Source organism: Rhinolophus sinicus, linkage group LG06 (genome assembly GCF_036562045.2).
Source record: "Rhinolophus sinicus isolate RSC01 linkage group LG06, ASM3656204v1, whole genome shotgun sequence".
NCBI classification, from domain to species: Eukaryota; Metazoa; Chordata; class Mammalia; order Chiroptera; family Rhinolophidae; genus Rhinolophus; species Rhinolophus sinicus.
The window spans coordinates 71,355,456-71,370,427 of NC_133756.1; the positions used below are offsets into that span (position 1 = coordinate 71,355,456).

Here is a 14,972-nt window from a genome sequence, read left to right on the forward strand (position 1 = left end):
CCTTATGATCAACAAGCTGAACCCCAAATACGCATCTAGCACACAGTTACTACACTTTTAATTATCTGCAAACTCGGGAAACGAAGGGCTCCCCTTGATCACCTCAATTATGTTTCTCTCCCTCCTTTGGAACCACTGTGGGTAGAATCACACGGCTGCTTTCTAAACCAGGCTGCGAGGACATATGCTGGCCACCAGGTCACACAGTGCCCACTGTTAAATATGAAGAGTGATCGTCAGCAGCAAACTCAAGTTCTGCCAGTGTCTCTGTGGGTTTCCTAGGGGATGAATACATCATCTGCCACCTTTGGCTCAAGGGGATCCAAGTCATGGCAAGATTCTGTGGGCATCCACATCTTTCTTTACTCAAAGATCCTAGCAGATTATGTGGAAATGGAAGCTAGGGGTGGAGCCAGCAAACTGGCCTTCATTCTTGTGCCCTTAGAGCAGGGTGTCCAAACTGCGGCCCGCGGGCTAACTGTGGCCCGCGATCCATTGTTAGTTGGCCTGCAGCAAATTCCAAAAGTACATTTAGTTTACTTAAATAAACCAGGTGAGGCAATACGTACTTCACCTCAAGTGAGTGGCCCGGCTGTTTGTGTATTTTACCGCATATGGCCCTTGCTGAAAGCCGTTGAAAAAAGTTTGGACATCCCTGCCTTAGAGGGTTTGTTTAATCCTAATCAAACGGCCTGGCAGTTCAAGAATTTCTTTCACTAAGGAGGTACAGGGGAAACAGGCAGAGGGTTCCAGATCAAATCCTCTTTCTGGATCTGCTACCCATCCATATGCACCTGTCCCCCAGTCCCTGCGATAAGGGTAAGGGGGCTACGACTAAAGCCTGACCCTTTAGTCTATACTGACTGGGGCAATGACTCCCAGACAATACAGCTCCCCATCCCCACCCAAATCTGAGGGTGAGAAGCACAGGACACAATTATAAACCTAGAAAAGTACATTTGGGGGACTCTCATCTGCTTCAAGCAATGGGGGAAACGTCAAGCTTTCAAGATCTGCAGCCCTGAATGCATACCTGTGAGACTTAGGAACCAGTGAAATGGCCAGCTCGCTGGTAACTAAGTGACCTATAGCAGCCTAGTATTGTGCGGGGGGGGGGGCAGAGCCCCAGCAGTTGGGAGATGACGGATGTACTGAATACAGGACATAGGTAAATACAGAAGCTGGAAGGGGGGAAGGTGGCAGGAGATGCACTGGGCAGCTGTTAATTGCTCTGAGGGGGTCGGAGGAAGGAAGCACACATCAGTACAGGAGAACACTACCTGAATTCAGGTCAAGCAGAGCTGTGATTAAAGAAAGGACATGCAGAGTGCTATTCCAAACAAGACAAAGTTGTTTGTTGTTTGTTGTTTTTACTGGGAAGAGAGTTATTGAAAAGAAAAACACTCCCACCCCACCCTGCCCCTCCCTGTCAAGGGCTGGGCATCCCTAGTTCCTGCAAAACCCTGACATGGTGAGCCCATCCCTGCTCTGCAGGATGCAGCAGAGGCTGGGGTTGGAGAAAACACCCCAGGCCTTTAAGGTTTCACATCCCTTTTCGGTGCGTTCCTACCAAGAGCTCAGACTACACCCTCCCTCATGTCCCACCTCCAGTGGAGCCCAACAGCCTGAAAAAACGGGTCCGCTGGGAAGGCACAGAGCTTCTCTGCAGCTCAGAGAAGCACATCGGGGCGTGTCGTGGTTCCCCACACCCCACCCTGCTGCTTGCTCGCAGCCCTCACCAGGGCCCACCTTTCTGGACTGTGGAATCCTACAGGGAAGTGGAGAAGGCAGCCCTGCCTTGCTGGGAGGGCTGCAGTCTGCTAGGCTAGCCGAGGCTGACCACTGGCCCTCCTCTCGCCCTCTCCTCCGCTCCATCACCTGGAAGCACTACCTGTGCTATCATGGGGTCCAACATCACTCTCTTTTGACTGGGGGATAAGCCCGTTTCTTCTCAGGGAGCAGTTGGTAACTCCGTGTTTGCGCAACTGGTGGCGTTCACAGTTAGATTTGGTAGAAAAGAAGGCATCGCATTTTTGACAAGGGAAGGGTTTCTGACCTGAAGCAGGAAAAAAAATAGATATTTATCTGGCTTTCTACTGCAATGAAAAAGAAAAGTTGCTTTTGGTTCATTCTCCTGGGATTATTGGCATTATTGTTTCCCCCCTTCCTCCACCCTGCTCTTTTAAGAAAATAAACAAAACAGTAAAAAAAAAATTACTGAGAACACCAATAAGTCAAACGATCATCTCCCTTAGCCTGAGTGGAATAGAGTGAATGTTTTGATTTCAAAATACTAAAAGTTAACAATGAAACCAAGATACACAAACGTTTTAAGTAAAATAACAGCATTACAATTAAAAATCTTAATAACAACAATGAAAAGTGAGCACAGCAAGAAAACACCTATAGTCTTGTCATAAGAAGATAACTTTTAACAATTTCTAGCATGGCAAGTACTATACACACTGGAAAATCCAATAGGATGCTCAGGCCCCCCAGAGGAATGTGGAACCCCCTGGATGTCTTTGGAGGTTAGCCCCCTCTTCCTGACCTAAGTGGGCCTGGCCTCCCACAGCGGATGGGAAACCGTGAATTCTGACTTCTCAGGACCCCTCCTGGCTGACTTGCAGAGAAGTCCCGCAGTGACCTCTGTTCAAGGTCACTGTGGCCCTAACCAGCAAGTCAGAGGAGGTCGGTTCGCTGCATGAAAGGTTCTTTGTCCCCCTGCTCTAAGCTCTTGCTAGTAGTAAGTGACCAACAAACAACTGAGTTTGCATTAGGAGATCATATACTCCACTCAAAAAACCTGCATGCGAAGAAAAGAAGTCACTGAGCAGCCCCCAGTCCCACCCTCCTCCACAAATGGGGTCATGTGTCCGAAGAGGAGCATGACTCCCCCGCCACCCGAGGAGTTACCTGCTTTGCTTTGCCTATCCTATTTTTATCTGGATTCCTTCTGTACTGTAAACATGATGTTTCAAAATGTAAGCCAAGCTACTCTGCAACTTGTCCCTTGTTTGCGTGGATGAGCAATGGTCAGGGCAGAAAGTGTGGACAGAAAGAAGTAAGGGGGGAGAGGGGAAGTAGGGAAGCGATTAGGGGGGCCTCAGGAGAGAGGATGGGGGTACGTCATTTACTGTATCACTGGATTCTTCAGTTTTCACCCAGTCACCAGATTCCAAGGTCCCAGTTTCCGATTTTACAGGGTGAAAAGTTCATAGTCGCAGCCCAGTGTGTCTGTCTCGTAACCTTGGGGTTGCCACAGTCAGACACGCATGTTAAAAAGTGGCAGGAAAAAAAATAAAAATAGAGCTGCCATATGATCCAGCGATTCTACCACTGGGTATTTATCAGAAGAAAACAGAAACACTAATTTGAAAAGATGTCTGTACCCCTAGGTTCACTGCAGTATTACTAGTAAGACCCAAGATGTGGAAGTAACCTAGGTGTCCATCTGTAGATAAATGGATAAAGGAGATGTAACACACACACACACACACACACACACACACACACACACACAAGCACGCACACAGTGAATATTATTCACCAGTAACAGAGAACAAAATCTTACCATTTGCAACAACATGGATGGACCTAGAGGGTATTATGCTGAGTGAAATAACTCAGACAAAGACAAATACCATATGATTTCACTTATATGTGGAATCTAAAAAAACAAATGAATACACAAAACAGAAACAGACCTACAGATACAGAAAACAAGCTGATGGTTGCCAAAGGGGAAGTGGACGGGGGAGTGGGAATAAAAAATAATAATAAAAATAGAAAAAAATAATAAAAAGGCATGACACTAAATGCAATGCATGAATCCAGACTAGATTATATAGATTGGTAAAAAAATAGCTCAAAAGAACATTTTTGGGTTAACTGATAAAATTTAGTTATGACTGTTGATTAGGAAAAAAATATGATAGGAAAGTCAACCTGCACATTTCCCTCAAAATACACCAATCATGGGGCCCTTTAGCCTTCTATTTAGGTTACTATGGAAGTGCAGGTACACAAACCCAGTACTCACTGCAAATGCACAACATGGCTTGGCAGCTGGGCTTTGCAGAAGGGGAAGGAAGGACCACCACCACCACCACCATCACTGCTGTGCTGCACACTCCAGGGGGAGCCATTCACACAGAGCATCCTGGTGTGTGACCCACCACCACCAGAATCACTGCCTGGCCAAATTCAAGCATCAGTACTAATCAAAGAAAGGGGATGTTCAGCCACTTCTGAATCGAAAGACCTTTCAGGTGACAGTTCCTGAGCTTTCAAAGAACGCAGGTGCCTGGAACAATCAAAGGCAGGGAATTAGGAACCTAGGAAACCCAGCATGTGAAATTTTAAGGAACTCCACAAGAGCCTCCAGCATAAAGAGGAGAAGCCACTGACTGCTTTAAAGTTTCCGTTCACAGAGCTCAGTAGGTATTTTCTGCTAAAATTATAAAAATGACCACGTTTACAAACAAAAATGCTTTTGCGTGAAGATTAGTTTAAAAAGTATGTTAGGGGCGGCCGGATGGCTCAGTTAGAGCACAAACTCTGAACAACAGGGTTGCCAGTTCCATTCCCACATGGGCCAGTGAGCTGCGCCCTCCACAACTAGATTGAAGACAACGAGCTGCCACCGCGGCTGGATGGCTCAGTTGGTTAGAGCGTGAGCTATTTATTTACAAGGTTGCCGGTTCAATTCCCGCATGGGAGGGTGGGCTGCGACCCCTGCAGCTAAGATTGAAAACTGCGACTAGACTTGGAGCTGAGCGGTCCTGAAGAAACAGTTTGCCAATATTCCCCAATAAAAAATTTTAAAAAAAAAGTACTTTAATTAATGTTGATGGTGCACCCTCCAAATTATTCCTGCTTTTGACTAAACATTGAAAATAATAGTTAATAATTATTTGGGCTCTGTTTTAAGGAAGAAGGAAATACTTTTCCTTTAAGATTTTATTGTCAAAAGGCAACATCATGGCTTCTCTGAGCCAGGCCGGATGACAGGGAGAGAACTGGGCTGAGAGGGAAACAGGTCAGAAGCTACGACTAGGAACTATGGTAGGATTCTTGATTCCAAATACAACTATTGGGTTCTTGCTTCTACCTATTACATGACTTACTCTGTAATTTTCAAATTGGTAAATGTTTTCCTTTCACAGTTGGTTTGGACAGTCAGGCTAAGGTCCCATGAAGATAATTCAATGACGACGAAGTATTGTATCAAATTAGGAAGATTCCCAAAGCTACACTAACAGAAGTGCTTAAAAGTTCACATGTCACAGCATAAGTCTTACACTTTAAATCGCAGTGCACTCTCCAGATTGTATAGAGGAAAACGTAAGCCCTTTCAGTATTTTATAATCGTACAGGTTTCAAAAAAACTTGTTGACTGGTCATCTATATGGAAAGTACCAAATGATTTTATTTATTTGGTAACTGCCACAAATTAATGCTTCAGCAGGGGTGTTCCAATTTTCACTCTCACAGAACAGTCAAGAAAGGACAAGAGAACTTTTATACTAGATGATATTACGTGGCAGGCATTGGGGCAACAGAGAGTAGCAGGATGAACGAGGAGAATGAGGTACATGACGCAGCTTCACACCTCAGACTTCTCTCCATCCTCCCTCCACTCGCGGCGAAGGTTTCTTTCTGTATCTGGCAGAGGGGCACACAGGGCTGGCTGGGTAAGAAGGGCCAAAGCTGCCCCTTAAGAAAGTTAAAAGCAGACAAACACACCTGGTGTCAGAAGTGATTTCCACCCTTAGGTTTGTACATCTTATTAACTATGACGCCTGTGGCTTGAGAACAGCGGGGAGGAGAGCTAAGTGGGGAGGGCCCCAGGCTGGTAAAGAAAAGGGGTGAAATCCAACCGTGAGAAAGTGAGTGAGCCAGGGATCCCAGAATGTCAGAGCTGGAGGGCACCTCAGACATCACAGGGTCCCGACCCTTTCATGTTGAGGAGGAAGGGAGCACAGGAGGAAAAGGTGAGGACAGGCTGGAAACGGACGGGCTGTGTTTTTCTGGCACCCACTCCCCCACCTGTGGCCTAAAAACACATGAGATGCTCACAAGGCGGAAAAGGAAGGAACAGTGAACTGTCCTCCCCTAAAGAGCCCACACTGTTCAGACAGAGAAAGGTAAGGAATCAGGAAATGTCCCTGATCAACAGGACATTGTGGGCTAGGAGAGGAATGGAAGGAAAAAATTCAGCTGTGTGTGCAGAACACACTGGGTGATGTGAAATATGACAGCCGACGCCAGCTTCCTCATAAGTCACAATTCCTAGAACCCGAGCCACGCAGAAAGGGCTGAAACCAGCTGCTCCTAACCCACAGCAACAGTGAACCCCTGGCTGGACACGTATATTTGGTCTACTTAACGCTGCCCATTTGGAGGGTGGGGTGGTCTGGAAGCATGTCTATGAAACTACGTACAGACATCATGGTAATCCATGCATTTGCTGAGGGGTTGGGAGGAGGCTGACTCAAGAAGATACAGACACAGTTCTCCTAAATGCAGTCCAAAACTAGACACTGCTCAAAGCTGCTGGCTGGACCGCAGCTAGATTTGAATGCTACCAAAAAAAAGAAAAAGGCTCTTCCCTGTGTAACACTGTTCACAGGATGATTTCAGAGTCCATCTCTAAATTCTATTAATTACTCTTACGTGTGAGCCTTAGTCCTATTTCAAAGTTTCTGGAGAGAGCATGTCTCAGAAAGCTGGGGAGCGGGGAGCTGCCAGCTCAGAGATTCTTCAATGGCAGAGCTGCCTACAGGAAAACACTGGTCTGCGGGAGAGGGGGTGGACGGGATTGTTCCCCAGGCTCTGTCCAGCTCTCGTGCTTGATGAATGGAAAATTTTCTAACACAGCACCAGACATAGCCAAGCGCTCTAGAAAATGATTTAACAGAGGTGATGCTGAGATTGTTGCTGGAAGCTGAAGCAGTGCCACAGCAAAGGAAGTTAACAGAGCCCAATGGGAGCCAACTTTACATGTCTATGCGTGTGGCTATTACCATTCCATGGTCGTTCAGTCTCTGTGTTCTAGCCTTTTCTTAAACCTCTTACCAATCTTCCACGTTGGGGCATGCGAGGATACAGAGGGAGGAGGCACGGCCTGTGCATCTTCAGATAGATGACCAGCAGCCACACCACCCTGACCGGGGCAGCAGCAGGGGTCTTGACCCTGGCTTTGAACCCCAGCTCGACTGCTCATTGTTCATTACTCCCGACCATAGGCAAGTTACTCAGCCTTCCTAAGCCTCCATTTCCTCAGGGCAAAATGTGGACGACACTGCCCTCCTGGGACCACACCATCACAAAGAGTGGCTCTAAAAGTTTTTCTCGACAAACTCCGAATCAAGGCCCTCATGGGTCAAGGCCTGCAACCCCACTATAAGGACACAGCGTGACATGACAGGATGTCAGCGACAGGACCAAAACAGACACAGCCATGAAGGAGGCCAGTAACTGTGGAGGGAGAAGTGGCACGACACGTGTCTATTCACACCCACCCACCCTAGCCCATCTTCAACAAACCTCCTCTCTGCCTCGCTGCATTTCAGCTGCTACGAAATCTTAAACCAACTAGAAACTTCTGGCATTCAAAAGCCAGGCAATCGAAATGACTGGATTCACAAGGGGAACTGATACCAGGCAGCTGCAAAGGCAGACAGAAGTCCCGGCCATGCCAGTCCTCCCGGGGAGACAGTGGTTTGCTGGGAGGAGAATGTCCGGGAACAAAGGGCCTCATCACATACACAGGATCAATCTACCACGCACAGGAACCCCAGCTGGAGGAAGGTGGTGGGGAGGCTGGTAACAGCAGGGGGAGTGGGGAGGGCAAGAGCCACGCTCACCATCAGATCCAGACCATCTGCTTTCTGAAAAGCGGTAACAGAAATACTCACTTCTCCAGACTCTGCAGGTGACAAATAGGTGTCACCCAAAAAAGGGCAGCAAGAGAGACTGCTGTGTGGGGCACCTTCCCTCTAAGCGGCAGCTCCTTTTCTGAACTGCTTTCTTCATTAGCAGTGTTACTTTGTCAGGCTTAACAGATTTCAAATGGAAAGAAAATGGCAGCCTGAAAACGCAGCATATACCTTACAAACCTAGAAGTTCTGGTTCCTGTTCAATGAGTCCACCGTGGACAAGCCTGACGTACCACCGCTGGGTCCCTGGATGCAAGGCCCTGCACACCAGAGAGAAAGGCCGCACCTCCACGGCACCCAGCCTTAGAGACACCCCACAGCTAGAGGTCCCCTCCCAAGCGCTTTGTACGCTCCCTTCGATTTCCCCTTCGTAGAAACAGCCTTCCTCCATGGGCTTCTCCCAAGTATCAAGTGAGGACCAACCCTGAATGAAGTGTTTCCACCTGGGTGCACAACACAGCTCATACCCATTTCCCACCATCCCCCTCACCACACCAGGCAAGCCTCCTAACCACCTAAACTTAGCAACTAAAAATACAGGCTGCCCATCTAAACTTGAATTTCAGAGAGATACCAGATAATTTTTTATCCCAAATACTGCATGAAAAATATGTACACTAAAAAATTGTTACTTATTTGAAATTCAGATTTAACTGGCATCCTGTATTTTATCTGGCAATCCTGTTACCCTACATTTTTTTATTTGGTTTTAGGTCCTATCCGTTAATATCTGGGTTTTCAAAATATTATCTAAAGGTTACGGATCTCACCCAATTTCTCCTTAGTCTGATGATATGAATCCCTTATTAATATTCAGTAAATTAGAATTAAGAAGAGAGTTGTATGGTCATTTGAACAACAGAAGTACCTGGTATAAAATTATTTAAAGTGTATTTCTTATCTTAAACTTCTCTTTTAAAATGAAGGTTACAGAAACTAACATTTGAAAAACACTTTTGGGATATTGTTTTGGTAATTTAAGTCTGTTAATTAGAATCTATATTTGTGTGTTTCAACAGAACAGCTGACAATTTCAGTATAAAAACTTCTTTAAATTCTAAAACTATTCATCACTGATTTTCACAATCAACAAAAGAAGATGCCACTACTTTAGTGAACTGAAAGATAACTGCAAAATTTGCAGTATTTCCCTTTAGGAATACATGGCAGTCAAAAGAACTTCACAGAATGTTGAAAATTTTAAAAGCTGCCTTGAGAACACCAGGATGCAATTTCTCCTCCTAATACCCTGGCCCAATACTTTGATACAAAGTTCCACTTCTCCCTGGCTGTCTCCCTGGGGTAACCAAGTGCATAATCTTGCCACCTTCTTCAGAAAGAATGGGGTGGATGGCAGTGAGTGATCCCATGGGCTTAGGACCATTTTTCAACCTAAAGACCCCCTACTTTTCACACTTCCTTCACCAGGAGCCCTCAGAGAGCTCAGACAATAGGAGCAGGCCATTCTGGTTACCCGAGCACATGGCCCAAGCCGGCAAGCACCCTGCTTCCGAGACTGGGAATGGGAAAAGGGTCCCATGTTTTCAAGCCCAGCCCTCGCTCTCCCTCACCCTGGTCGGTGGCTGGCAAGTCTCCCTTCTGGGCAGTAGCACCCACAGCCTGGTGGGCCCCCTTACCAGTGTGTGTGAGCATGTGCCGCTGGAGGGAGCTAGCCCAAGGGAAGACGCGGGGGCAGTGGGGACAGCTGATCTTTTGCAGGCAGTTGGCGTAGGAGTTCCGCTTGGCCCTCAGCAGTTTGTCTTCCGGGGGGCTGCCCTGCTCTTCATCACTGGGTCCGTTGTGGTCCGCGGGGGCGCCAGCCACCTCATCCTGGGCACTGTCCTCCGTGGTCTGCAGAAACGGACTGAACTTGTTGGTGTCTGTGGTGGCCAGCATCTTCTCGATGCTGGCAAACTCCCCACTGGAGTCTAGGTCCACCCCGCCACTGGTGGCGCGGGGGCGGCTCCTCAGTCCCCTTTTCCGGCCCCTCTTCTTTGACAAACCAGCTGGTCCCTGCTCCGTGGGCGAGGCTGCCTCTGGACTGTTGGCAGCAGGGAGTGGGTTGCTGGGTTCTTTGGGGCTGGTGGTGTCGGTGGAGGTGGTGGCAGCTTTGGGGATGGTGCCTCCTAAGCTGTCTGAAGCTGTGGTGTTACTGCTGGTGCTTGTGGGCCCTGGTTCAGCCACCTTGGTTTTCAGCAAGGTGGGGGCCGAGGACACGGATGAGATGATCTGGGCAATGGAGGCCAGTGGGGGTAGCTCTTCTGTCACGGGGGGCTTTGGCAAGAGCAGGGGGGGCTTGGGGCGCAGCGGCCGCAACAAGGCTGGACTGCTTATGAGGGTAGAGTTGCCCAAGAGGGAAGAGCTGTTGACAAGGGCTGATGAGTAAATGGGGACAGCAAGCTGGACAGAGCCCTGCAGGGGCTGAGCGTGGGCTTCCAGAGTGGTGGCTGTCAAGGCTGTTGCTGCAGGGGCCACAGGTTTTTCCAGGATCCCGCTGGGGCCCAAGGTCACTGGCAGGGTAGGGCACGGTGGTGGACAGGGAGAGGGTACGTCCCTGCTCTCGGCTTCCTGCTCAGGCTTCTTGGCTTCGCTGGGAGCAGCCAAATCCTTGTCTCCTCTCCTGACGTTCTTGGGGATAGACAGGTCAATGGGCTCCATAGAATAGTCATAGGGGGCGGAGGAAGAGGGGCTTAGGAACAAGGCCGCGTTTTCCTGCTTCACTTGGACCAGGGCCAGGCCCTTCTGGGAGAAGTCCAAGGGCTCATTGAAGTCCACTGCAAAGTTGCTAGTGGGCTCCAACTTGACCGAGATGTGAGGCGGTGGCGGCTGGGTGGGGCCCCCATGAAGATAGCCGTTCTGGGACTCCAGGAAGGTGGCAAGGGGTTTGCGCTCGCCAAAGGCTGCGGCGCCCTCCTCCATCCTCCCCGAGGCCTCAGCCACTGGGGCTTCCTTGGGGCCCAGGCTGTCGGCTGCCAGGATGTAGTTCTCGATGTCGTGCTCGGGCACGTGCAGGTGCTGCTTAAGGATGTGGTGGATGCAGTTGCGCTTGGCCGAGAAGGCAGCGCTGCACTCCTTGCACTCGAAAGGCTTGCGGCCCTTGGGGCAGCCGCCCAGGCCGCGGCCGCAGTGCGTGCGCATGTGGATGCGCAGGGCGCGGTAGTGCTTCAGGTCCTCGCCGCACAGCCGGCACACCGTGTCCGGGGAGCAGAAGGCGTCCACCATCTCGGCCGCGCTGCTCGTCACGTACTCGATGTTCTTCTCAATGTCCTTGCGGGTGGCTTTGAGGTGCTTCTTGCGCAGGTGCCGCTCGCAGTTGGCCTTGACAGTGAAGGGGTAGTGACAGATCTTGCAGATGTAGGGCCGCTCGCCACTGTGCGTGCGCAGGTGGCGGATGAGTGCGGCCTTGTCGGCGGCGATGTAGTCGCAGATGTTGCACTGGTAAGGCGAGATGCCCAGGTGGGAGCGCACGTGCGCGCGCAGGACCCCCGAAAAGGCAAACACCTGGTTGCAAAAGCGGCAGGGGTAGAGCACCTTGCGCATGGCCGGCGATTTCTTGCTGCTGGGGCCTGTCATGATGGCTTTGAGGTCCCCCTCCGTTATCTCCTGCTTGATCTTGGCCTCCATGTTCAGGGGCAACAGGGCCTCGATGATGCTGTCCTGCTCCAGCTGCGTCTTCATCTCAGCCTGGCCTGGCAGATCCACCCGCGGCTGCTGCAGGAAGAGCTGCATGGCCGTGTTTGGCTGGGCCCCGGACTTGGTTTGCAGCAGGTGGGTGCTGGAGGCCACTTCCACGGAGCCTTTGAGGAGCTTCAAGGGCGGCGGGGGCAGGCTGGGGCTAATGCAGCCCGGGGAGGCCTGCTGGGCATTGATGAGAGGGGGGGGCGTGGAGGTGGCCACCACCGTCCGTGGTGTGACCAGGGGCTTTGGCTTCAGAGGGGGCATGTGTTTGAAAATCGCCTGTAGAGGGGCCGCAGGGGCCTTGGAGAGAGGCGGAAGACTGATTTGAGGGGGCGCTGAGGCTGCCATCTTCAGGATCTGCTGGATGTCGGCCAGCTCGAGGGCAGACTCCCCAGAGATGGGCTTGACCACAATACTACTGTCGGGCTGGATGATGAAGCCCTTCTGGAAGGGCTGCAGGGACAGGTGCTTCATGCCCTCCTTGGTAGCCGGGAGCACCGTGAGAGAACCGCCCAGGGAAGCAGCTTCAAAAGGAGACAGCCTCAGCATGTTGGTGCAGCCTGGGTCCTGAGGTAGCTGACACTTGAGTGCCTGGAGCTGTATTGCTTGGTTGTCGTCCGGCAGGGGCTCCTCGGCCGGAGCGGGTCTGCTGTCTTTGGTGTGCTGCAGGCCCAGCAAGGCCAGGAAGACCTTCTGCTCCAGCGCATCGCCACACAGGCTCTTGGCCTGCAGTCTTTCCCGTCCCTGGTCCGCAGCGACGTGAGTCGGCTTGTGCAGGGCGAGCGAGGAGAGCATGGGGAATGCCTTGTCGCAGATGTCACAGACGAAACGGTGCTGCTCGCTGATGCACCTTCGCAGGTTTGTTTCACACCAGGCCTGCACGGAAGCCAGGTCAGCAAAAGCAAAGAAATACAGAGGAGGGTTTAAAAATCATCACTAAACTGAGATGCAGAAAGAGTTTATACAACTGCCCAGTACCCAGCCTTTGTCCATTACATATAAGGAGCTGACCTTTCCTTGCTTGCTAACTCCTGGACTGAATGAATAAGGAAAACCATAAAGCATCTTAAGAATCAGGTTTGCTTGATGAAGGACCAACTCCCAGGGTATCTCGGCAGAGAAGCAGGAAGTATGGTTAAATAATAACACCGCAAAGGTAGGATTTGCTTTTTTAAAATGTGTGCCCTGCAAAACTAACTGATGGGGACTACCTACTTGCCATCAGCTACTTCTGTTGTATCTGAAAAGAGGGCACTGGCTGAGAAGGGGCACACACGTGGGTGCACCATCTGGGCGTTACAGGAGTGTACACACACGGAGGCCTACATATGGGTGTATACACATGCAATAATAATTCATTGAGCTTGAGACTTAGGCATCTGAAGAATTTCACTGTTGATACCTTCCATTTCAATTTTTAAATATTGGAAAAAAATAGTTTGAAAGTAGTTTTAGCAGGTGCTTATAAGCAGAGAACAAATATGGCTCAGGTTAATAATAACCCAAAACATTTTAAATAAAAACTACAATACTGAAAATATTTAGCTATAAGGCCAATTAAAGCTATAATATATTTAAAGAAATATTTTAAAAAATACAAATTCAATTCTGATAGGGCTGGGTGGAGGTGGAAAACAATTCACAACTTTAAATCCAAATGCCCCAAGAATGGGCAGAAGTACTGATGAGCTAGACTCAGGTGCAAATATGAAATTCAACACAAAATAAAAGGCCATCTACACCTCTTGACACAACCGCCAATGAAGACTAAGAGGGCCAAGCTGAATTTCAAGAGAAAAGTTATTTAAAAAAAAAAAAGAAAAGGGCTGGCCTGGTGGCTCAGGTGGTTGCAGCACCCTGCTCCTAATGCAGAGGTGGCCAGTTCGATTCCCACATGGGCCACTGAGCTGTGCCCTCTACAGCTAAGATGGTGAACAACAGTTCTCGCTGGAGCTGGGCTGCCGTGAGCAGCTGGAGGTTGGCGTGAGTTGCCGCAGGCTGCTGCGGGCTGCTGTGTGCTGCCGTGGGCTACCGTGTGCTGCCATGAGCAACTGGTGGCCAGCATGAGTGGCCTGCAGCCAATGTGAGTGGCCTGCAGCCAGTGTGAGTGGCTGGCAGCCAGCGTGACTGGCCGGCAACCATCGTGAGCTGCTGTATGCTGCCATGAGCAGCTGGCAGCCAGCATGCATTGTGAGCGGCCGGCAGCCATCGTGAACAGCTGGTGAGAGCTGCCATGAGTGGCCGACCAGCGACCGGCAACCGAATGCCTCAGCGGGGTGGGGGTGGAGGGGGCTGTAAGGCTCATAACAGCAGCATGGGCCAGAGAGCTGTGTCCTACACAACTAGACTGAGAAACAACGGCTTCAAGTGGAGTGGGCGGGGGAAGCGGAAAAAGGGGGAAAAAACCAAAAAAACAAAAAACAAAAATCCCAACGGACAACACTTTAATTAAGCAAAAGAAACATCAGGGTAAGGAAGTTTAGTCCATCTATGCAGACTGTGGAGGTAGCTTCCAGTTCTCCTGGTCGATCAGCATACCTGAGAAATCCAAGGAAACTTCCTACAGGAGAAGTCAGTGAATCCTAAGTCATGGAAGCCAGCAGGAATGGAAGGGTTGTTCTGGATGAAAGGCCTTCCCATTGCGTCTCTGGGAAGCTGTTTGTGGACAAGTGCATTGTGGCGTAGCAATCCTCGATGTGTCCGAAAGGTGACACAGCAAATGTCACATCTGAGAGAAGAAAGGGACAGGATATAAGGAGGCTGCCGGGTCAGAATTTCCACTTGTCCATTAGCCTTATTATATTTTTTTGTCGCTTCATTTGTAAATGAAAATAAAATGATGTAACAAATCATTATAATAAAAATGTTATGACATCAAGAAAACAGTCTGTTCACAGTTAGCAACAAAACTCTTCCTTTAAAAATGTATGTTCTAGCAACTTCTGGATATCCAATCTCTGCAGACAGCGCAAGTGCGTACGAGATGATAGCCACTGTCACAGGCCTCCTTGTTCTTACTGGAATTATGTCACATAGAGTGATCATTTCAGAGGTTTTCTCCCTCCCTCTGCTCAATGGGTTCTAAGCATCAAAAGTGTTTAAAAGCCAAAAAGCACACATTTACACAGCATCTAGAGCAATCACATCAGCATCCCTGGTATCTGATCAGGATAAAATAATCATCAAATTCTCCAACTGAAGTAGTAGCATGTGACAGTGACTATGTATTCAGTTCTGATATTGTTACCATTAGCATCTGAAAAATGGCCATAGCGCCTACCCACTGAGCCCACACAGCATGCAGGACACCCCATGAGGCAAAGCGCTTGGCCCCGGTATCCTGGCGGGTGG

The 14,972-nt window shown here is 49.5% G+C and overlaps 1 protein-coding gene across 13 annotated transcripts in view; it reads right to left on the reverse strand.

Moving 5' to 3' along the window:
- RREB1 (ras responsive element binding protein 1) overlaps positions 1–14,972 on the reverse strand; it is a 167,513-nt gene that overhangs the window by 9,452 nt on the left and 143,089 nt on the right. For 12 of the 13 annotated variants that reach the window (XM_019745404.2, XM_019745403.2, XM_019745400.2 and 9 more), the window contains exons 9-11: positions 14,160–14,349; positions 9,581–12,497; positions 1,892–2,056 (exon numbers count right to left, since the gene is read on the reverse strand). In XM_019745404.2, the coding sequence (XP_019600963.2) occupies positions 1,892–2,056; positions 9,581–12,497; positions 14,160–14,349 (3,272 nt within the window). The remainder of the gene's footprint in view (positions 1–1,891; positions 2,057–9,580; positions 12,498–14,159; positions 14,350–14,972) is intronic. The other variant, XM_019745409.2, reaches the window with a different exon arrangement.